General features: G+C 38.4%; 1 protein-coding gene across 10 annotated transcripts in view; it reads right to left on the bottom strand.

The window, feature by feature from the left end:
- Positions 1-17,375, bottom strand: part of arnt2 (aryl hydrocarbon receptor nuclear translocator 2) — a 60,951-nt gene extending 43,576 nt beyond the window's left edge. For 9 of the 10 annotated variants that reach the window (XM_088920640.1, XM_088920633.1, XM_088920631.1 and 6 more), the window contains exons 1-2: positions 17,102-17,375; positions 8,575-8,689 (exon numbers count right to left, since the gene is read on the bottom strand). In XM_088920640.1, coding sequence (XP_088776766.1) covers positions 8,575-8,689; positions 17,102-17,132 — 146 coding nt within the window. In that variant the 5' untranslated portion in view covers positions 17,133-17,375. Of the gene's footprint in view, positions 1-8,574; positions 8,690-17,101 lie in introns of those variants that run through there. The other variant, XM_088920639.1, reaches the window with a different exon arrangement.
- Between the last annotated feature and the right edge of the window lie 6,284 nt (positions 17,376-23,659).

The raw sequence follows: 23,659 nt of genomic DNA, 5'->3' as shown, positions 1-23,659 counted from the left end.
ACAAGACAGACAAATAAGCATGAAGTGTATCTTAATCTGACCCTCAGCCAATAAAAGAATAATAGGTCTATAAACACACCAAAAAACACAGAGTAGAAACATGAAATTTAAACTGAAATAATATTAACAAGAAACACAAACCAAAGGTATCAGATCAGATACAAATACAGTCCTTGAAATCCCCAGAATTTAAAATGTCCTTCTTGGACAACAAAGTAAGGACTAATCCTTTAATCAAAGACATTGTGCTTCTCAGATAATGAATCTACACACTGAGCCAGACAATCAGTCCAGAGAAGTGTGATCAGATGCTTTTCTGGATTTAAAAGAAATTAAATATACAATGACAGGTTAAAATTTGTCTTAGCATGACAAATTGTACTCACCGGACTTCCTTAAGATTAGCCATGAATCAGAATTCAAAAGTAGAAAAAACAGGGAAGCGTGGGTAGGTGGGTAAAAATATGGAAGCACTACATTAATGGGGTGTTGGGTACATAATTCCATGAGGAATTTATGGAAGAAAGGTGCTGCCTCCTTCTTATAGATTCTCCTCCTTGACTGAGCTCATATCAGGCAACTGAGGTCATGATATATGGATAACAGAGTCATGTTTATTAACCACTGTGTGACCATGGGGGACACCTTCATTTACCCACGTTTTTCCATTTTTTGTCCACTACCTTATTACCCAAGAACAGGTGGCACATTTTTACATGACTACTGTGGAAGTCTGCAACAAATTACTTAATCATGTTATTGAAGCCAATACCCCTACTCCTTTCAAGAAATGGCTTATTGGATCGAGTTAGTATATTTAGTACTAAACAACCTAAATGGTTCTCTTATTTGTGACATTTCTTATGTTATTTTTGAGTGTAGTTGAAACATATACTATGGTTAAGAATAAATTCTTAGAGCTGGAGGAGAGATGACTAAAGAGATAATCTAGTTAGTGACATACAGAGAACTGTTGTCATTTTCTGTTTCTGTAATAAGAGCTGTGGAAATGACTTCTCACATCTGTTTGTTGGGAGACGTAGCAATGAAATGAATTAGCTGTTTGCTTCAGCACTTAGTTAACATGGCAGTTATCAGTCACAAAGTAGATGAATGACAAAAAAAGACAAGAAACAAAGCTAACAGGCATTATAACAACAAACCACTCCTTCAACATAAGGTAAGAAGTGCTGATGTTGAAAGTACAGAAATTGTCAAACACTGGCTTAATGCATCTTAATCCTTTGTCTCCCAACAAGAGAGAACAGTGATGTTGATCTCATTGCATAAGACTGAAGAAATTCATTCATTCAACAAGACTGCCCTAATGCATTGTATGAATACAAGTTTCAAAATATATTCACCAAGATGCCTGGGCACTTAGAGAAAAACAGGTTTAAAAGTAGTGATAGGCAAAGCTTTTCTTTACCCATGAAAACAATTCCCAAGGCAAATATTGCTTCTGAAATACACGGATATTTAGATGAGGTATTAAGAGGGTGGTCCTTTTATAAATGTGTGTGCCCTATGATGTACTGGCGTCCCATCCAGGACATACAATGCCTTGTGCCCATTGCTTTCCAGGCTAAGATCCGACTTCCCTGCGATCTTGTACTGAATAAAGCAGTTCGTTTCTTAGTACTGTATATCATACATCCATTTTCTAACTCTTTGGAGGTTAATTTTCCAGGCATCAAAACACTAACAAAAAGACAAATATTAAAGATTTGTGGAGAAAAACAGAACTTGCTGTTGTGGTCTGATTGTGTCAGATCCTCATAGTTATTGTTGATACTTTGCTGTGGGATCTGCCATCCTTTGAGACATTAAACTAAGGTCCTGACTACTAGGTCATTAAACCTGGCTTTTTCATAAAAAGTAGGGGTGTTAACCCCAGTATCCCAGCTTAACTGAACTTTTTACAATGCTTTTAGATTGCTTTATACCTTGATTAAACATCACACGACAAAGATTTATGGATTGGAATGAGTCCTTAAGAAAACAAAAACAAATTTGAACTATAACCTTAACAACACATCCAAGTCCTATTTGTCACAAATAATCTCCAGAAAACACAAGAGTAATGCAAGCGTTTATTCACACCCCTGTAGTTAATGTGTTTTAAAGCCTTCTCTAGCAGGGATTACACCAACAAGATTCCACTGTAATGTACTAGGGGGTTCTTGACCATTCCTCCAGACAGACTTGCTATACGTTCTTCAAATCCTTTAGTTTCCATTTATGGAGTGCTCTCAGGAGTTCAAAGCACAAATGTTTGATCAGAGTGAAGTCTGGAGATTGAGAAGAGTGTCGATCAAAAAATATTTATTTTTCCTGCACTGAACTATTTCTTTGTTGATCTGGACCACAGCTTTGAAGCATTCATGCTGAAATACCCACAAATGGACAAGATTATGTTTCTTAGCAGTGGGAAACAGATATTTGTTCATAGACATCCACTGCACCTCTGAAGCACAGAATGTTACTGTAGATTTGGTTTTGGGGGAGTATATTTAATAGTAATAATAATAATTGCTTACACTTATATAGCACTTTTCTGGACACTCCACTCAAAAGAGCTTTACAGGTAATGGGGACTCCCCTCCACCACCACCAATGTGGATGATGGATGATGCAACGGCAACCATAGTGCTCACCACACATCAGCTATTAGTGTGGAGGAGATGGGGATTATTGGAATGCCGTGATTGGTAAGGGCCAATGGGAAATTTGGCCAGGATGCCAGGCTTACACCCCTACTCTTTTCAAGTTTTTAATGACCACAGAGTCAGGACCTTGGTTTTATGTCTCATCTGAAGGACGGCGCCTTTTTACAGTATAGTGTCCCCATCACTATACTGGGGCATTAGGACCCACATGGACCGCAGGGTGAGTGCCTGCTGCTGGCCCCACTATCACCTCTTCCAACAAGAACCTTAGTTTTTCCCAGAAGGTTTCCCATCCAGGTACTGACCAGGCTCACACCTGCTGAGCTCCAGTGGGTTGCCAGTTGTGAGTTGCAGGGTGATATGGCTGCCATATCATTTAAGAGAACACTCAGAGGATAAAATGTTTTCTCAATTCAACTAACAAATGACAAATATAACTTTGCTTTTTGCAGTTGTGATAGGGTAGCCTGTCTTTGTGCATACTGGGGTCTTGTATTTAACGGTTAGCCATCTTATCCAGTACCTTTTCTGCATGAGGATTCTTATAGTGCCACATCAGCACTGCTCAAATGGCTGCTGACTTTAAAGGGAAATGTTACTGGTAGGTCATCTATAATTAACCAATGTATACATCTATTTATTTTCTTTGTATAACTGCATTTAAAAAATTGAGTGTTTGTAAAAGATGTATTAGCATGTACATTTCTCTAAAGAAATTTAATAAAAATGATTTAAAATGTGAGTAGTCCCTTTAAGGAAGGACGGCCTTCTGGGAAAAGTGGGTGTACAAAAGGGACTGGGAGTTTAGCAGGGAGTTGGTTCTCTGGAAGGAAGGCGGTCAGTGGAGGGCTTGTGAGTTTTGTTTCAAAATTGTTAGTTGCACTGTATGGAAGAAAATAAAATCAATTTCTTTTTTGAAGACTGGGATTCAGAGTGTCTTTTAATTAAGCCAAACCCAGTGGTTGCTGATTGCAATACTATTGTATTGATCTCTGTATAACATTTTTAGACTTGTTTAAGATGCATTATCCAATCCATAACTCTGTTTTTGTTCTTATTTTATTGAGCATGTAAAAACTGCCCATGAGTACCATAGTAAAATTTCCAACTTTCAACAAAATTTCAAAGTTCGATTAGATGCATAAAGAGCATGTAGTGAGATAGGTTCCTTCCGTGATAAACAGTGCAAAGTAAAAATAACACAGTCAACACCAGAATCCACCAGGGCTCCATTTTGCACTTCATTCTTGCACCGCTTTCACATGAAAACAGTGTATAACCTGTATTAAAATCATGTCATTTACTGTATATTTGAAGTACTGAACAATACAGTGTAGGGTAACGAAATACACAGTAGCGTCTTGACATCTGCAAATTTTACATTCACTAATTCACTTATTCAGGGTTTTGTATGAAAGCAAAGCATGCTAAAACCTACAGTAGCTGAAGGTTAAGTACAACTTTCAAATTAGCTGCACAATAGACAAAGAGAAACTGCAGACATCCACATGCAGAGACAGAGGAAGGATTTATGTTTATTTTAGCTGATTAAGTCTGATTAGTTGTTTATTTTAGTTGACCAATGTTATTATAATAACTTAAAAACAATGCATTAGTACTTTGTACAATTATCATATAAAGGAGGGTTACTAATTAACCATACATACTATATATTGTAGCCCATATACAACAGTACAGGGGTAGACTAGGTTCTATGTGAATTTGGCAATTTGCTACGGTTCTCTGCACCAAACTCTCGTGAATAGAGACACTACAGTACAGTATTTATACATTCTTAAAGATAATGCTAACTCAATAAATTAGTTTCTTCAATGCTGTGGCACAGACTGATGTGAGTGTGGACCCTCCACCAGTTATTGTGTAAGAGATATTCAGGAACTCCTGATAGTTTTTAATTCTGGGACAGATGGCACTGTCAGTAGTAGGGTGACAGCTTTCGGACTCCAGTCATTGCACAGATTATTGTACTTTCCTGACCTTTTGCTCTGAAGAGATCTCGCATTTGCTTTCTTTCATAAAGTAGGGGGGTTGTGGTTTGAAGACAGTTGCTGCTGAGAAATTGTAGGCATTGTCTTATTTTCCTGGTTTTTATCAGAGTATTTTACTCACGTGGCATGCAACAGCAGTAAAGGAAGATTTTAGATGCAAGAGAGTATTGGCTTCTGGAGGAGCCTTTAATTCACAATCTTGCACTGAATGATTGTTGAAGCCCCTCGCTGCCTTGTTCCCATGCCTGACTGTTAGCGTTGGTGCTCTGGTGTGCTGCTTGAGCGGTCTTTGTCAGGAAGGCCTGAATGTTAGCGGTATGCTCTGGGAAGGCCTGAATGCTGGCTGTGTGCTCTGTGAAAGAACACATTCGCTTGCTGTGTAGCTGACGTGAACCCCTGCTGGGTGCTAGTAAATAGTAAGGACATGAGGTGGTTTCTAAAACACCCTCATCTGTGGCTTTTATTAGGTATTATAATGGTTTAAAATACAATTACCAAACTACTGAACATTCAAAACCACGAATTCCAGGAGGACAAAGGAGTTTTTGAACTTTGTTGTGAGTTCTGGATTCTTGATGGAGCAGACCCCACTATGCATAGGAGTTTGAACTGAATTATATCTCTAAGTCCTCATCTCACAGACACTCAGACGTGGTCAATCTCATGCCTCTGGTTTTCACTCCTACCAGCTTGACCCTTTCAGGAAATAACAGTGGAAGACCCTAGACTCAGTTGTTCCCGTTTAGCTATACCCTCTCTACTGCCTTCTTTACCTTACTAGCAGGCTGACCTGGCAATGAATGTGGCTGCAACGTCTTGTGGGTTTTCCCTGCACCTTGATGACTTACTCTGTCTCTGCTCCAGGGCATCTCACATGGAGTCCAGTCCTGATCTCTCTTGGGCTCCATTAACCTAATCTCCTCCTAGATTGTTTTCTTCAGTCTCCTCACGGGGGTTAGAACTACGTCCTGTCTTATTTGCTATTGCTTCTTCTCCAATTGGCACAGCCACTAGCCTTCTGTTGCTTAACTTATAACAAGAGGCTGCTACTTAAAACATCAGCTCAGGTCGCTCACAGCACACAGCTACTTGCTTTCAGCATAGATTAACTCGCTTGCAATATACAACCTTCAGCCCACTTATGCTTAGGTAACAGCTGTATTCAGACACAGTCTCAGCTCATTCACAGCCCAGAGCCTGCTCTCTCACTACAGACAGCAGTAGCATCTCAAGCCCGCTGCTATCATACAGATGGACAGCACCTTCTTTCTCTCTCTCTCCTCTTCAGCATGGACACTCTCACTGCAGTGCTTCAGCATGAGGTTGACGGATGGCTACATCTGCATGCCGGCAGCAGATATGCTCTGGCTCGACTAACTCTTCTGCCCTGCCGTGCCGGGTCTACTGCTCACTACCATTTGCACAGGAGATGTAAGGGAGACTCTCAATCTTACTATCCCTCTGTACTGAGGCTAGCTCAGCACTGACATCCAGGCTGAGTCTCCTAGCAGGGAAGTATCCAATCTGCTCTTATAGAACCTCCCACACCTATGTCTTTTTAGAACAGAGTTCCTTCAACTGCGGTCGCACAGCAACAAAGCTTCTCTGCTGAGAAGCTCCACCCCCCTCATACAGGACTCGACATTTTGTGTATTACTGAAACTTGGCAACAGTCCAGGGTTTACCATTCCCTAAATGCCTCATGCCCTCCAGGTTGTACCTATATTGAGAAAGTGCGCCCAAATGGACGAGGTGGTGGCCTTGCAGTCATTTACTGGCCTGAAATGAAAGTTATTGCTCTGTCTTTACCGGATGTCTGTTCGTTTAAATGTTTAGTGTCACGGCCCTAGGTTGGCCGTGGTTGGTTTTTTCTCCAGTTGGTTTATTGGATTAATCTGGGTAGAAGACGCTTCCCGTTTTATTGGATGTTGAGCTGCTTTCCCCGCCTCTTCTCAAAATAAATTATCTCCAGTTTCCTCCATCTTGACGGAGAACTTGTCTCTCACTTCGACAACCATTGAGAAGCGGAGGTTCTCGCTCTCGGACTTCTGTGGAGTTTAGGTTTTTTCTGCTCACTTATCTGCAGTATTCATTAATCGTGTACGCGAGTGTGGACCTTCGTTAGGCAACTAAGGCTTATGTGTTCCCATGGTTTGTCCTTCTGTTAATCAGTTTAGTGATGTCCCTGTATTGTAATTTATATGAGATAGTTTAGGGTAGAACAGTGAGTTGAGGTTGCGGAAGACCTTTCTTTGGCTCTCAAAGTTTTATTTTCCAAGCTGGAGTTAGTTAGGTTTGCTTTTTCCATTATGGCAGGGTCATTAGTGTTGCTTGTTTTCTTGTCAGGGACTCACTATTATACTGTTTTGGTATAAATGACAGAAACGAACCCATACCGGTGTCACCCCCAGTTGTCCCGTCGCCCTATATCTGCCCCGGGGAACAGGTCCCGGCGTTTAAATCGACTACTGTTATTCTTTAACGTTTTATGTTCACGGCTCCTTCATCCCCTAGTGACTGAGTGAAGAAAAAAATAAGGTGGGGTCGTAACATTAGCTTTGAAATGCAAATCATCCCAGCCCATGACTATGCTGTTAGTATATCAAGTTCACAAGTTCCGTTTTTGGAGCTGCTCACATTTGTGTACTCCGTTTCTGACTATCATTACTTCGGGAGAGATCAATATTTCTGCGGATTCCCCTACTTTACCTTGTGTTGCTTGTTTCAGTACTTTTGGTGTTGCCTTCATCCTACTATATTGACTTGGATCTGTTGTATTTGTATTGTCTTCGCTGTATTGCCTTATGTAACCCAATTAATAAACAGGATAAAATATGTTCAATTGCATTATACTGCACTTTGAGATTGATAATGAACAGTGCCCTATAAAAAATCATCAGCCCTTATGTAATCCAGATGTGGGTGTGTGTATAAATATGGAGGGAACAGTATGTAGGTACTTTTATATCCTATCAGATGAAAATTGCCATATAAATGCTATGTTTTACTGATCAATTATATTCAGCATTATATTAGTGTTTTACACACCAGTGTTTTTACAAATAGTAAAATAATCAGGGTCATGTGCTGTTTTCTGACTTTTATAGGCTCTGATTATGACTTTCAAACATATTAAACATCTGCCGTTGAATGCTAAAAATATTCTGTAGACAGTTTCAAATTTACATTAGAATGGAAGTTTATTTAAACCCGTTATCTGGCTTCCACTGCCATTATATCTTCAAAAACACTTTTATACTACCAATATTAAAAAATACACATGCAAAGTATCTAAAAAAAAGGACACTGGTGTACCCAAAGGAGCAATGTAATTAATTAGTCTGCCTCTGTTTTTCACGATAGCAGCCAGTGTTAATGAGGACATAATTAGCAAGCAGAGACCTCTTTAACCTATCCACATTTTTTACCGTTTGCAGAAAGAGGAGAGAGAAGGGGCTTGAGAGACCGAGGAAGCAGCAGCTGCAGACTCACATTCTCCTGTAACACAGGCTGAGCTGGGAGGACCTTGGGACCACCAATTACTCCACTGAGACTTTGGATTAATTCCCCTCCTGTTCAGCTCTTTTTCAATGAGCATTTGACTTGGTTCTTGTCAGCAATTTTTGCAATTGTACAGAAGCCAATTTTGCTTGCTGCCACCACCACCTCCTGCATGTTGTTTATCATTTTGAATGCGAGATTTTACTACAACCTCACTGTTTCCCCTGTGGGAGCGAGCATATTAATTTGTCCATTTTTTTCCCCACCTAGCAGTAAACACTGTACATAGATTTGGCTGCATCCTGAAGTCATGACAGCATAGCTGAGTTTGTTCATGGAAGGGGAAAGTCAGGCACTGAGAAGTTAAAGCTAGCGAAAGTGTTTTCTGTACTCACCCTCCTGACCGTCTCTTCCCTCCACGGGTTGGTATAGACCCTGTCATCCTCACCTGCCCAGCGTTGACTGGGGCGCCTGGTAATGCCACAGGTCCAGGGATTTCAGTTGCCATCTCTACATCCAGACAAAAAATATTACCATTATGACTGCACTTAGACTACATTTTGTGGAGCTTGGAAAGATCACTTTAAAAACACTCATTACAGAAATTCACGCAAGTATGCACGTGTGTGTGTGTGTGTGTGTAGACACGTGATGTGCTGTGAGCCTTCCCTGCAAATTTTTTATTTAAACTGCACTGCAGGTATACCCAGCACACATCCTAGACAAACACATTTGTTCAAAATAAGGCGTTTATCTAAAAACACAAGCCTTGGTGCGACAAAATTACACATTACATTAGCATACAGCACTTTGGAAAAGTATTCAGACCCTTGCACAGTTTTATATCGGCAGGGAGTGGGAAGCTTGTCAAGACTGATGGAAACATTGATGGAGCAAACTCCTGCTCCATTTGACAAAACCGGGACAAAAAACTACTCTTTCAATAGGACAGCGATGCAAAGCTAAAGTGGAGTGGCATAAAATTAAGAAAGAAAATCTCCTTGAGTGGCCCTATCAAATTCTTCTTGTATCTGAGAATCCATGGAAAGACTAGAAATCCACTGTCCGGAAACGATCTCCAAGAAACCCGAGAGAGTTGAGCAAATCAGTAACAAACACAAAATAAAAATTACAACAAATTGATCCATTGGTAAAGATACCAATGGATTTTACCCCCAAAGGATTCGTGCAGGAATTGCTGCCAAAGGTGCTTATAACTAATATTAGTCTGAAAACATAAAGGCTAGAATATGTTGATAGCCTACTGTTTAGTTTTTGCCGACATTTACTGTTGATTATCTTTAGAGGTCTTCAGTATAAAAAAAATAAATTAGTATCCATCAATTTGTAAGGCTCTGAACACTTTTGCAAAGTACCTTATGTACAAATGTTTGAAGCATGTCACCAAATAGATGTTAGTAGACATGTACAGTAACCCTGAGAATTATATTTTACAAAATTTACTGTAATCTTCAGAAACACACTGTTTACACTGTGAACAAATAAAATAATTTTAAAGAAACTAGGCAGCAGTAATACCTTTGCACCTGTGATTACATTCCTGCTAATTTAATTTAGTGTTTCTGCAAATTTGCAATTTTTTTAAAGTTCAATATTTTCTACTGACATTTCTACCTGAAATATCAGTCTGTAAAAAATAGCCTTTACACATTTCTATTCTTCAATCCATCCTTTAGCATCCCACTAAAGAGACACATTTCAAAACACATACATCAGAGCATGGGAACAGGGTGCTCAGACATTTGCTTTCTCCAGCATTTAATATCCTTCTCCAAATTACCCAAGGCTGTTAGTCTTCAACAGACTTCTTCTAAGTTCTTTAAAAAAATATACCTTTCACTTCAATAATTCAAAAACAACATTTTATATTGCTAGATTGGATTTTATTTTATAGCATAAGGCAGAGGGGCCAAGCACTGTTCCTGCAGAAACAGTCTGCTGGTTTTCATTCCATCTGCACTCTATATCTCCACTGCTAGAAAGTCTTAACTGAATGATTCCAAAACTCAAAAATGTTCCCTTACACATCAAAATTTCACCATACTATAGCAGAGAACAGTACATATCAGGGATTACGAAAAATAAAGGGAATTTAATTTGTTTAATTTCTGTTTTCACCTTATGAGCTATTTTCGAGGGAAGAATTAAGCTTGTAAAATGAGGGATTACTATAACTATCATTAAGATTCAAGCCACTCATATACTGGCAAACTAATTACAGGTACCAAAACCAACAGACTGCTGTCCATTTTTCACAGAGAAAACGGTTTATGGCAGTGAAACCAAAACTACTTTACATACAATCACACATATTTGGCACACACCCCTTCCAAGACCCATGTATGGCCCTGGAAGAAAAGACTTTGATCTGTATAGGAAATTAAACCCACCATCAGGGGACACCAAGTACCTCTATTTGTATTCCACTCAGACTGAGTCATCACTGGTCTGTTTACCTTGACTGTGGCCCCATGAATCAGACACTCCTACCTGCCTTGCATGATAATCATTTTATTTGGAGCAAAATTACTGATGGGTAGCAAGTAAAGTCTCTCTTTTAGAGAAATATTTCTGATTAACGACTAATGTAACCTCTGCTACTCTCTTGTTATATGACTAATGGCTTCAGCTGTCATCCTGGAAACAGATTTTTACTGGGGAAGCAGGAGAAGGAAGAGGGGCAGTGCTGTCTCTCTCTACTCCCAAAAGTACAGCAGCAGCAGCACAGTTTGTCACAATACTATAAGTCAGGTATACCTCCTACTCAATAAGAATTAAGCTTGTAACTGATAATTAAAGGATCCCAAATGTAAACATAAAACCATCTGTAATTATAATAAATACCAATATGCACATCCAGAGTGTCAGAGCACATCCACAGTGTGAGAGTGCCGATTTTACCCTCAACAGTACTGAGGGGACAAGACACTTCTTAACATATACATGAGCATTAATCAGTACCTGTAAATGTCTCAATCAATTCAGATAACAAGGGGCAAGAGTAAAGTGTTTGTCATCACGCTGAACTATTAACAAGCTTAGTGGCCCATCTGGTCATTTAAGCATTGTTTCTCATTGTAAGCTTTACCAAGTGACGAAATTTTCAAATAACCTTAAAACTGGAATATGTTTAGGAGAAAACAGTACTATAATTGTAGACATACAAAGTAATCTGTAAAAAATTCCCAAGAAGACAATGTTTAAATGAAGCCTATCATAGTTGTGTATATATAACAGGCTTTTTAACTGTTTAAATCATCTAAGGTCACATTCCCATTTAAAACAAGTTTCAGAAGAGGTTCCCAATCCCACTGTCAAATAAAAGACATGAAAATTAGAAAAACAGGTCAATAAATGGTAGGGTAATATGATCATTCTTCAGCTAGTATTTTTGTTACTTTAATGTTTTGGTTAATAAGCTTACTATCTATTGCTGGCTATGGTCTGGTTAACATTTAATCATCAATTCACTCACCAACAGGTAATTTCAAATATATCACTCGAAAGTGAATTTCTATTTGCCAGAGACTCATTTTACTTCCCAAGGGAAACCTTCCAGGAGGTGTTGGCTTGGATTGAAAAAAATCGGTAGCTTCAGTTTACTGCAGGCCAAATGGGTAATAGCGAAGAACTTCACACCCACATAAACAGGCCATTAGCTCTTAACTGATACTGCACTCCGAGAAGGAAAGTTGCATCAATCAGTAAAGTATGAATAGACACTACTGGCAGTGATACACATACTTCGCCTATACTTAATCTTACTAAGTCTCTAATGATGTTAGAAGAAGCTGAATACAGGTAATGCCAGCGTCACACTACACAACTTTTCCTAGGTTTCAGTCATAGCCTTTATTTACATAATCATAAGAAAAATTACAGCGAGTTGTAGAGAGTCGCAGCCGCACCCGTTATTGTCAGTTGTGTAGTGTGACACCCCCCACGACTCAGTCATAGCGCTCTTAACAGCCCCTACAACTCTGGGAGTTGCTACAAGAAAGTCAAATCGATTTTCTCATAGCGAGTCGCAAGTCATAGGGGTGGGAAGTGAGCCAGATGTGTACTGGCGGCCAGCAGCCATATCACCCTGCAACTCACAACTGGCAACCCACTGAAGCTAAGCAGGTGTGAGCCTGGTCAGTACCTGGATGGGAGACCTCCTGGGAAAAACTAAGGTTGCTGCTGGAAGAGGTGTTAGTGGGGCCAGCAGGGGGTGCTCACCCTGTGGTCCACATGGGTCCTAATGCCCCAATATAGTGATGGGGACACTATACTGTAAATAAGCGCCGTCTTTCGGATGAGACATAAAACCGAGGTCCTGACTCTCTGTGGTCATTAAAAATCCCTGGGCGTTTCTTGAAAAGAGTAGGGGTGTAACCCCGGCGTCCTTGTCAAATTTCCCATTTGCCCTTACCAATCATGGCCTCCTCATTATCCCCATCTATGAATTGGCTTAATCACTCTGCTCTCCTCCCCACTGATAGCTGATGTGTGGTGAGCGTTCTGGCACACTATGGCTGCCGTCGCATCATCCAGGTGGATGCTGCACATTGGTGGTGGTGGAGGGGAGTTCCCATTACCTGTAAAGCGCTTTGAGTGGAGTGTCCAGAAAAGCGCTATATAAGTGTAAGCAATTATTATAATTATTATTATTAATAACTTGTGAGATAATGTGCCCAATATGCAATACGTTCAGTGTTTTATACTTGTAACTGTGTTTTATTTTTGAAAATGGGTTCTATATTTATAAAGAAGAATTATATTATGATGTTTATTTGTGGAAAACAATGCCTGTGTTACACTTTTCAAGATGTTTACGTGCTTGTTCTCCATGTTACTTTCCTGCGGTGCTCCTCTTGTGCTCCATGTTGATTGGCTGCCAAATGAGGCGACCTTGCAGCGCAATACGAGATTTGGAACCATGATGAAAAGTCATGAGGGAATCGTGTAATTATCACCCCCTGCGATTCCTAGTCATTGAATTTGACACCCTCTAGGACAGAAAAGGCAGCGAGATTCAGCAACTGCAGTCATTAAATATGACATGCTCTCTGATTAGAAGTCATGTTGAGTCCTGCAGTGTGATACTGGTTCAACATACTGGATAACCTTGAGCAAGTTTAGCATACTATATGTTTACATTTTTTTTGCTTGAAGTTGTTAAACAGATGTCTGAAATGAAGTAAATTTTAATCTTGCACTTCTGTTCTCTAATGCATAAATATCTTGCCTTCGCTCCATCCCATCTTACCCTTGCGTAGCTCCCTGGCTCATTCCTTGCAAGTAAGGAACATTCATCATTTCCCCAGCCAAGCAAGTTGATGGCAAATGCTACAATCTAAATAAAAATATGCTTTCCCTTTATATTCAGCAACCTGTGGTGTTAATTAGAATTTGACCAAATTACTGAATTCAACATGAAAACCAAAACTCAGATTTTTTTGCAAGCGAATTCAAGTTGACAAAAAGAATACTTCAAGTGATCAACTGAACAGAAGTCAACATTTGCTACAGCAGAAATCATAAAAGGAGAGAATTTATCATGTCATCAGCACTGGAGTCTGAATGTTGCTTGTACAGCTAGAAAGTAACAGAAAAACCTTGAGATGACAAAAATCCAGATGATTCTGCCCTTTTGTATATAGCATTGCTTGGACCGGGATGATTTTTTCTCGAATTTGATTTCAAAAATGACACATTCTACCAACATAATGAATCAAAACCTTCATTGTTCAAGGCTATACAAGGAACAATATGCATTATTTAGGACTGATAAATAAGTTGGGTTGATATCAATTAGGGTTGATAAGTATGAACAGTAAATGACTCATACTGAACATCTGACAGCATTTATTTATGCATCTGACAGTTATTTTAAAATTGAAACGTAGCTGTAAAGTCCTGTACATGGTACACACAAAATCACATTTTTTTTGTTTTGTTGAACACCCTTATTATTTTTAGAACAAATTCTGTTGTTCAGGACTAGTATCATGATACTAGACAGATCATGACTAGTAGTTGATAATTGCCTTTGTATAACATTTTTCATTCCAAAGGATCCCAAGACACTTTACATACACAACTGAACCCAAAACATCCACCACTGAAGTAAAAGACAGCTGTATTTCATGTCTGACTAATGTGTTGAACTGTGCCTGTTTAGTATGCACAGGGAAAGATCCTTAAGAGAGCAGAATTTAAGCAAGGTGTCCTTCAATTCTGCTGTTTTGAAAGTGGAAGCTCCTGTAGTTTGCTTTGAATTCTTAACCACTTTCTGTACACTAGAATAGTATTCAAATAAAGCAGCGAAACCTTTAATAAGGGAAATGCTTGTTTAAATTCTGCACACAAGCCTATGGACCTAATATTTGCACACATTGTGTTCTGTAGTGTTGTACTGTAGAGGACGTGGTCCAGCTGTTTCTATTATAATCACTATGAATTACATAAAATGACAAGAAAGGTTACAAATGAAAGGAGGCTTTTTGGCCAAACTAGTTTGTTTGGTGGTAGCTGAACAATCCAAGGATGTCACCCAGCTGTTTCTTAAAAGGAGCCAAAATATTAGCTTGGATAACATGGCTGGTCCACACTTCCACACCTTTTTATGTAAATAAGCACCTACTGTTCTCCTTTTTAAAGGCAATTTCTTATGTCCTCTGGTTGATGTTGTGCTGTTGATTTTAAGCCCACTGGACTGACATGTCAGTGCCTTTGAGGATTCTGAATACCTGGATGACATCCCCTTTACTCTTCTCTATTCAAAACTTAAACTAATTCATTTCTTCCCCACCAGAGTAGGACATTCCTTTCGGACTGGGAATGTGACTGTTCACTCTTCTCTTTTCCAGTTCCAGAACAGCAGTATCGTTTTTTGTAATTTGGTTGTTAACATTGTATATAATACAAGTAATAGGTTTATTCCATGCTGAAAAAAAGAAGAAAGAGAACATAACGTTTCGGCCGTGGAGCCTTTTTCAGGTGTGTCTGATACAATTCAGGTGTGTACCCACCTGAATTGTATATAATATTCTGAACGAGGTCTTGAACGAGGAGATGTAAATGATGTGTCACAATTATATAAATCTTGTTAAAACTCAGCGTTTCCCATGTTATAACTAATGTTTATGTTTATATCAAGGATATGCTTTCCATTTCTATAGTTTATGTATCTTTATGCAACACTCTGGACTTGAACGCATCAAAAGACACTTGCCAGGTGTTTTTCTAGGCTCCTTGATTATTCCTCTTACTGTAGAAGAGGACTTTCTACATGACTCTCTTATCTTGGGATCATATGTTGACTTGACCGAAGAATCTAGATGATGGATTTAAATTAGTGGGCCCTATAGAGAATCCAGTGGAACCTCACTAATGACATCACCCCAATGCCATCCAGAAGATTCTAATGTTCTAATGCCATACAGAAGATTCTGTAGTTTATTTTCACTTATCATCATTCACATAATCAGATATGTAATAGATATAGGGCTAAATTCATAGAGGCTACATTAGCAGTTTCCCAGTCACTGGATATTAGCACTACAGTGTGTAACTTACGTTAAATGATTAATAATAGAACATACAGTATTCTTAAGTGCAACTGGTGGAATATCATCAGACGCTGGAGTTATATTTCAGTGTTAACAGTATTTAAAATAGAACTATATTTCTGCTCAGTTTGAGCATGTTGTAAATTACTTTTATACTACCCAAGTGGAATATTAATTTTTCCAATTGAAAAAATATTCATTTATCATCTAAATGTTCTTATTTTTAAATATAATTTTTAAATTTAATAAACTAAATATGAAATAAAATTGTTTTTCAACCTGTATCAAAGACAGTAAGAATAATTTATAAATGATAAAGCCCGTGCACCGTACATTTTTATCTTATTAAAATAAATAGCATGAGTCTGCAAGTCTACAAACTCTGATCCTAACATTTTGTACTGTATTAACTGCTGTACCTTTCTCAGTTTTCAAGGGTGCATAAACATAAAGTACCAATTCGATCTAAAATCATGTGCCTTCCAATTAATTTTTACAAAGCAAATGAAGTACAATTTACAGAAAACTTTACATGAACCTATGGAAACCGTAATTTGTACCATAAAAATAACTAAGCTGCAACACTACAGTAGAAGCACGCTACGTGCATTTAAGAGACGATTTACGTGCAACAGAGTAGGACCATACTGTACTTAATGAACCATTTGTACTCTAGTTCTGTACATAATGACTAACATAAAAATGTCCATACGTAAAAACAAAATAAAATCCAAATGTTTTAAAAAACGTTTCTGTACTCATAAAATTATTTTACCTTTAAATTATTTATACATTTCCTTGCAAGAGAATCAACAGGCAGTAGAAGCAACAAGCAGTAAACTAAGTAACTTTGTTATAATAAACCTAACGCTACGCTGTGGAGTTGAAATTGGAAATCCATGAAAACACATCTCAACTGTCTATGGAAAAAGCTTCAAGATTTTAAGAGAGAAACATATGAAGTCAAAGCGCGTAGGCTAGCGCTTGCTAATGTATTCAGCAAGTCGTTTCCATTTCCAGAGACATTAGTCGGATTATTGAGAAGATAGACACCTAAATGAATGTGGTAGAGTGTTGTTGTATAGCTTACAGTTGTATGTTGTATGTAGTGATATCTTATAAACTGCATCTGTCTTTTCTCGGTTATTTCAGAAAACGGTACAGTGCCCTGTACGTTCGGCTCAGGGGGAAGGGGATGCTGTTGAGTGACAGACATGAGCATAAACCCAACTGCTGGCTTCTTTTGTTTTAGAGAAAATAAACTTACACGATGCACACCCCCTCGACAAGGGATTGAACTACTGGTAATAAAGAAAGAAATAATGGAATTAAACCACGTACTTACCAGTTGGATTCACAGCAGCGGGTGTTGCCATGTCGCCTCGTTGCAAAAAAAATAATCAAACGAAAAGAGGATAATGACGCACAAAGCAGGACGCGAAGAAAGACAATCCGAGCTACGGTGTTGCACTCGAGCACAATACAGCTCTTTACAACTTCATGAGCAATCGCTGCAAGGAAAACCGATCAAGGAGCATTTAACACGAGTGAATCAACCGAACTTAAACGTTTTCACCTCGTTTGTAACAAATAAGCTCCCTTTCAGATGCAAGATGTCTGAAAGGTAACACCGCGAGACTTCCCCTGAATTAATTAATATACAAAGTTTAGCATACAGGGGGAATGCAACATCGTAAAAGTTAGAGGACGTGGGTGTCTGTTGTTGAAGTTGCAAATCTTGTTAAATATTAATTTCAACAACTTGTCTAATTTGATACATCTCGACTCTGAGTGCTTTACCACGCACCACATCAAAGAACCGCGATTTTCTTGTTGACGCGTTGGGGGGAAAACAGTTTAAGCTGGGAACCCAGGTCTCGGCGGTGCAGGACATGACAATGTATTATTAATATCACTCGCTGAGGGACAGTATGAAATCAAAACAGACTGTTTCTCCGGTACACTTAACATGGCAATTATCAAAGATAATTAACTTTTTTGTCCGGGTTAGAGCAAATGACGATCATCTAGTAAAGAATTACAGTACATGCCCTATCTTTTGTCAATTGAATTGGGATACATTGCGCAACCCTGCCTATTTTTATGTAGATGATTACATTTTTTGTTGTTTATAGTAATTAAGCCGAAGCAAGGGTGTCACGGTAGATATAGAATTATGTTTCAAAATGCAGATCAATCTAGTTACTGCGTCTTCTTTATCAGCAGTGATAAAAGACGAAAACGTTTTTTCCACTTTAACCTTTGCGCATAAAAATCACTTTGAAATCTTTCTTGGGATTGAAAAAGAGGGCAGTATTAGTTGTCAAAACAGTCGAAGAAATAAAGTCAGAAAATTGTTTAAACGGCATGAGCAGTATGACGAAATTTGTCAAACTCATACACAACCCCTAATTTCAATTAAAACAAACTAGAGGCTGTGTGGGTTTTCCAAGGACATAACTCAAGTCTCAATGTCAGGTAGTAATTATGCTTGAAGTCCGTCGGGTACTCATGCTTAATCATGTTTTACATAACCAGAAGTATTTCTTTAGAAGATATTAATTTAGGACATAATCTCAAGTAGTCCTAAATTTACATTTGATTCCTCCTCTTTGTAGTAGCATACATGAAAAGTAATGTGGGAGTACTAAAATGCAATCCAAGATTATGAAATACCTCTGATTTGAATTATTTTTCCCCATATGTACTGTAACTGTATAGACAGATGTTATTTAACCCATATACTCACTCCAGATAATCAGGTGCATCTCCTGTGGTCTGAATTGGAATATAGTCACATGTGAGCATCTTTAAAATTTAAAGTTGTAAGAAAATATTGTTTGTAAGTATTTTTTTTAGTTTGTGAAAGTGTAGCATTTCCAAAACTAAAAGAAGTTATGTTCAAAAGGCCAGCTGTGCTGTTAAAACAAATTGTGCTGTTAAAACAGATCGATTAAATCCAGTAAACCAAGGAGAATGCTCTCTTGATTGTAATGGTGATGTGCACAAATAAGGAACTCTTTTTCATATATACTTTCTTATTATGTTGATAATAAATTTACACAGATCCTCAACATGATTCTTTTAGGATCAATCTATTGTTCCGTCAGCAAATGACGCAGAGAAACTTAAAGTACAAATGCAGGAGTGTTAAAGTTTTCTTGACTTGCAAATAACATAGTTAAAGCAAAAATCCTTTGGTGCTAAAGTCCAGGCTGGCAAAAGCCAAACAGGAGTGCACATCAGAGGTCATTCTCAGCTCCAGCAGAACTCTAGGCCGCTCTGGATACTACGAACACAAAGGCTGCCAGACCTTTTCTGTCTAAAAGCAATCAGAAATAGTCCTTTGCAAAACTCTCCTGTCCTTCCTCATTTGGAGGTTATCACTGCTGTCCCATGTGAAATTACAGAGGTTATCGGCACCTTCACTACTATTGATATTGATGTGTGTATTAAAACATCTTATTATTTTTGGGTTATTCACACCATTAGCTGAGACTAGATTGTATATTTCCAATACAGCTAAATCTAGCTATGTCATAGAATGTTTTCTCTGGTTAGAACATGGTGCTTAAAACACAGTGTAATCAAAAAGCACCTACTTCATATCAAAATATTCCCAAATTATACAGTATTTGCCTCCTATACCTTTCATAATGAGCACAGTTTATTACTGATGTATTACTGTTGTGCTGTTGTATGTACATGAGGGTGGCTTGATGGTGTAGTGGTCAGTTCTTGGGTCCTAGATTTGATGGCAGACTGGAACATAAGGACATAAGAAAGGTCTGCAGACGGGAGGAAGTCATTGGCACATCTTAGTCACTTTGTAGCTTACTAGTTAAGCTAAGTGAATCTAAAATGTTATCCAGTCTTTTCTTAAAGGGGACATAGTTTAGACTCTAACCACTTGGTTTGGAAGCCTGTTTCAGACACCCACCTCTCTTTGAGTAAACAAGTGTTTCCTCTTTTCTATTCTAAATGAATTCCCTTTAAGTTTCCATCTGTGAATCAGTGTCCTTGACATGCTTATTATGTGGAAGACATAGGTGTCTTTGGAGATATAAGAATAGTCTGCTATCAAAAGGGGGTTATTCAGTCCATTTTGCTCGTGTACTAGTTTTGCAGCTGAGTGAATCCAAAATTTTGTCCAGCTCCTTCTTAAAGGTGCCCTGAGATTGGGCCTCAACCACCTGGTTGGGGAGTTTGTTCCAGACATTCACCACTCTTTGAGTAAAGAAGTATTTCCTGCTCTGTAACCTGAATGTTTTCTTCTAAGTTTAAGGAATAGTGGCCACATCTTTTGAAATTTACCGCAACGTGTTTATTTCTTCATTGCTTCCCGCATTGTCTTGATGGGGAAATACAGTAAAAGAATCTAAAGAAATATCCAGACCCTTTTCCTGTGTAACTTCCTGCGGCTCAGAATCACCCATGTGATGTGTACAGTGTAAGTTTCTGTTCCCAGTGTAGGTCACTTTGCACTTTTCAATGTGTCAGCTCAATCCATGATTTTGTCATGTTTGCTAACTTTATCCATGACTAGTTTGCTAACTATACCAGAGCCTAGATCATTGATACAGTGGTGTGAAAAAGTGTTTGCCCCCTTCCTGACTTCTTATTTTTGTGTATGTTTGTCACACTGAAATGTTTCAGATCATCAAACAAATTGAAATATTAGACAAAGATAACAAAAGGAAACACAAAATGCAGTTTTTAAATGAAGGTTTTTATTATTAAGGGAAAAAAAAAATCCAAACCTAAATGGCCCTGTGTGAAAAAGTGATTGCCCCCTAAACCTAATAACTGGTTGGGCCACCCTTAGCAGCAACAACTGCAATCAAGCGTTTGCGATAACTGGCAATGAGTCTTTTACAGCGCTGTGGAGGAATTTTGGCCCACTCATCTTTGCAGAATTGTTGTAATTCAGCCACATTGGAGGGTTTTCGAGCCTTAACCGCTTTTTTAAGGTCATGCCACAACATCTCAATCGGATTCAGGTCAGGACTTTGACTAGGCTACTCCAAAGTCTTCATTTTGTTTTTCTTAAGCCATTCAGAGGTGGACTTGCTGGTGTGTTTTGGATCATTGTCCTGCTGCAGAACCCAAGTGCGCTTCAGCTTGAGGTCACGAACAGATGGCCAGACATTCTCCTTCAGGATTTTTTGGTAGACAGCAGAATTCATGGTTCCATTTACCACAGCAAGTCTTCCAGGTTCTGAAGCAGCAAAACAGCCCCAGACCATCACACTACCACCACCATATTTTACTGTTGGTATGATGTTCCTTTTCTGAAATGCTGTGTTACTTTTACGCCAGATGTAATGGGACACACACCTTCCAAAAAGTTCAACTTTTGTCTCGTCAGTCCACAGAGTATTTTCCCAAAAGTCTTGGGGATCATCAAGATGTTTTCTGGCAAAACTGAGACGAGCCTTTATGTTCTTTTTGCTCAGCAGTGGTTTTCGTCTTGGAACTCTGCCATGCAGGCCATTTTTGCCCAGTCTCTTTCTTATGGTGGAGTCATGAACACTGACCTTAACTGAGGCAAGTGAAGCCTGCAGTTCTTTGGATGGTGTTGTGGGTTTTTTCTGACCTCTTGGATGAGTCGTCGCTGCGCTCTTGGGGTAATTTTGGTCGGCTGGCCACTCCTGGGAAGGTTCACCACTGTTCCATGTTTTCGCCATTTGTGGATAATGGCTCTCACTGTGGTTCGCTGGAGTCCCAAAGCTTTAGAAATGGCTTTATAACCTTTTCCAGACTGAAAAATCTCAATTACTCTGTTTCTCATTCATTCCTGAATTTCTTTGGATCGCAGCATGATGTCTAGCTTTTGAGGATCTTTTGGTCTACTTCACTTTGTCTGGCAGGCCCTATTTAAGTGATTTCTTGATTGAGAACAGGTGTGGCAGTAATCAGGCCTGGGTGTGGCTAGAGAAATTGAACTCAGCTTTCCAAAGATGTGATAAACCACAGTTGATTTATGTTTTAACAGGGGGGGCAATCACTTTTTCACACAGGGCCATGTAGGTTTGGATTTTTTTTTTCCCTTAATAATAAAAACCTTCATTTAAAAACTGCATTTTGTGTTTCCTTGTGTTATCTTTGTCTAATATTTCAATTTGTTTGATGATCTGAAACATTTCAGTGTGACAAACATGCACAAAAATAAGAAATCAGGAAGGGGGCAAACACTTTTTCACACCACTGTATAGATGAGGAATAGCCATAAGCCTAAAAAGGATCCCTGAGGCACACCATTGCTCACATCTGCCCAGTTAGAGATTATGCCCCTTAAAATAACACTCTTTCCTGTTTGTTAACCAGTTCTCAATCCACTTACATACATTACCTTATGATTCTTGTGAATCTAGTGAATCTTGAGAATCAACCTTTTATGAGGCTTTATCAAAACCTTTCTGGAAATCTAAATATATCATGTGCTTTACTTCCCTTTCTAATCCCATGTTATTTCTTTAAATGTCGTTGTTTTCTAAGTAATATTGAAATATAGATTTAAATATCTTTGGAAATATCTTTTCCATAATTTTACCAATAAAAGAAATAACAGTGGTTGATCTGCAATTTTGTGATTCAGTTCAATATCTTTTTTTGTGGAAGTGAGAGTTGAAATATTCTAGCAGGAGATCTATGAAAAACACCCCTCATTTCCTTAGGTATGACTAGGAAAATACCGTTGGAACTAATCTAATGACTAAGAAGGTGTCACCTGCCAGAAATCTACATACAGTACCTACACACACTGGTCTATTGTTAATCAAAATTATTCAAGCAATGCAACAACAAATTCGCAGTCCACTTAGAATAATTGTTTACCTTGTTTTTTTTTTCTCTTAGCTTATAGCATCAAAAGTATTGCTTCTGTGGTACTGCCTTTTGAAAAATGTTTGAGTACTTAATTGGATCCTAAATATTTTAAAATCCTATGCCTCTTAGAATGTTAGGCACAATTACACAAATCTTTCCACACAGATGAATGTAAATAAAGAGAGACAATCAATTAAACCTTTGAATTACCCTCAAGGAGCTGCATTTTGTGAAGAACTTGATGTACATGTGTATTGTTCTTGCTCTGGGCACATAATTTCTTGTATGTTCCATATTCCCAAATGAACGATTGGAACTCTGGCAAAGATCCAGAATACTCTGCATCAAGCAACCTATATATATCAATGTATGTTTGTAAATTTAGCCCTTTTCTATCCTGCATGTGTTTTGTAGCTTATAGTATAAGATATAGAGAAATCATACTAGTTTTATCTATTTAATGGTCCCTAAAATTAAAGATCGAAAACAAAAATAATAGTAGGAGTATTAAAGGAACAAAATATGTTGCTGTGAGAAAGTGGTTTTGTTGTTTGATGGATGTCAGAGATAAAGAGATTTAAAAGGGACCAGAAAACATCAGAACTATTAACAGTCTAATTTCTGTTGGTGTGTGCGTGTGGAGTAGTTACATAGACTTGTGTCCACATGTGAATGAGCACTCCTTTTTATTTCACCCCAGTCCATTCCAATACTGTACTACGGTAGTTCATAAAGGTCTCTGACACAGTTCACCTGTAGAATCCGACTGCAGTAGTGTCCTAAACTTTTTCCATGTAGAGATGAGCTTCAGGCTTCTCTGGCTTTTATTGTGTCGGATTTAATCATGTAGTAATTGAAAAATAAAAAAGAAGTTTTATGTCAAGGGATGAATTTACCTACAGTATGTGCTAATTGTGTTCCTTCTGCTATTATTATTAGTAGTAGAGTCAAACACTAAGATCTGGTTTGAGTGACAACCAAGGAAAGAATGCTGTAAACTATAAACGGATTTGGATCAGCAAGGGTTATATTTCTATGCCCATAATTACTTGGATAGACACTTTTTATAAATTAC

This window comes from Atractosteus spatula, chromosome 7, assembly GCF_055471065.1.
Source record: "Atractosteus spatula isolate fAtrSpa1 chromosome 7, fAtrSpa1.hap1, whole genome shotgun sequence".
In the NCBI taxonomy this organism is placed as follows: Eukaryota; Metazoa; Chordata; class Actinopteri; order Semionotiformes; family Lepisosteidae; genus Atractosteus; species Atractosteus spatula.
The sequence above is the reverse complement of the archived record's forward strand: the minus strand, read 5'-3'. Positions and strand labels throughout refer to the sequence as shown.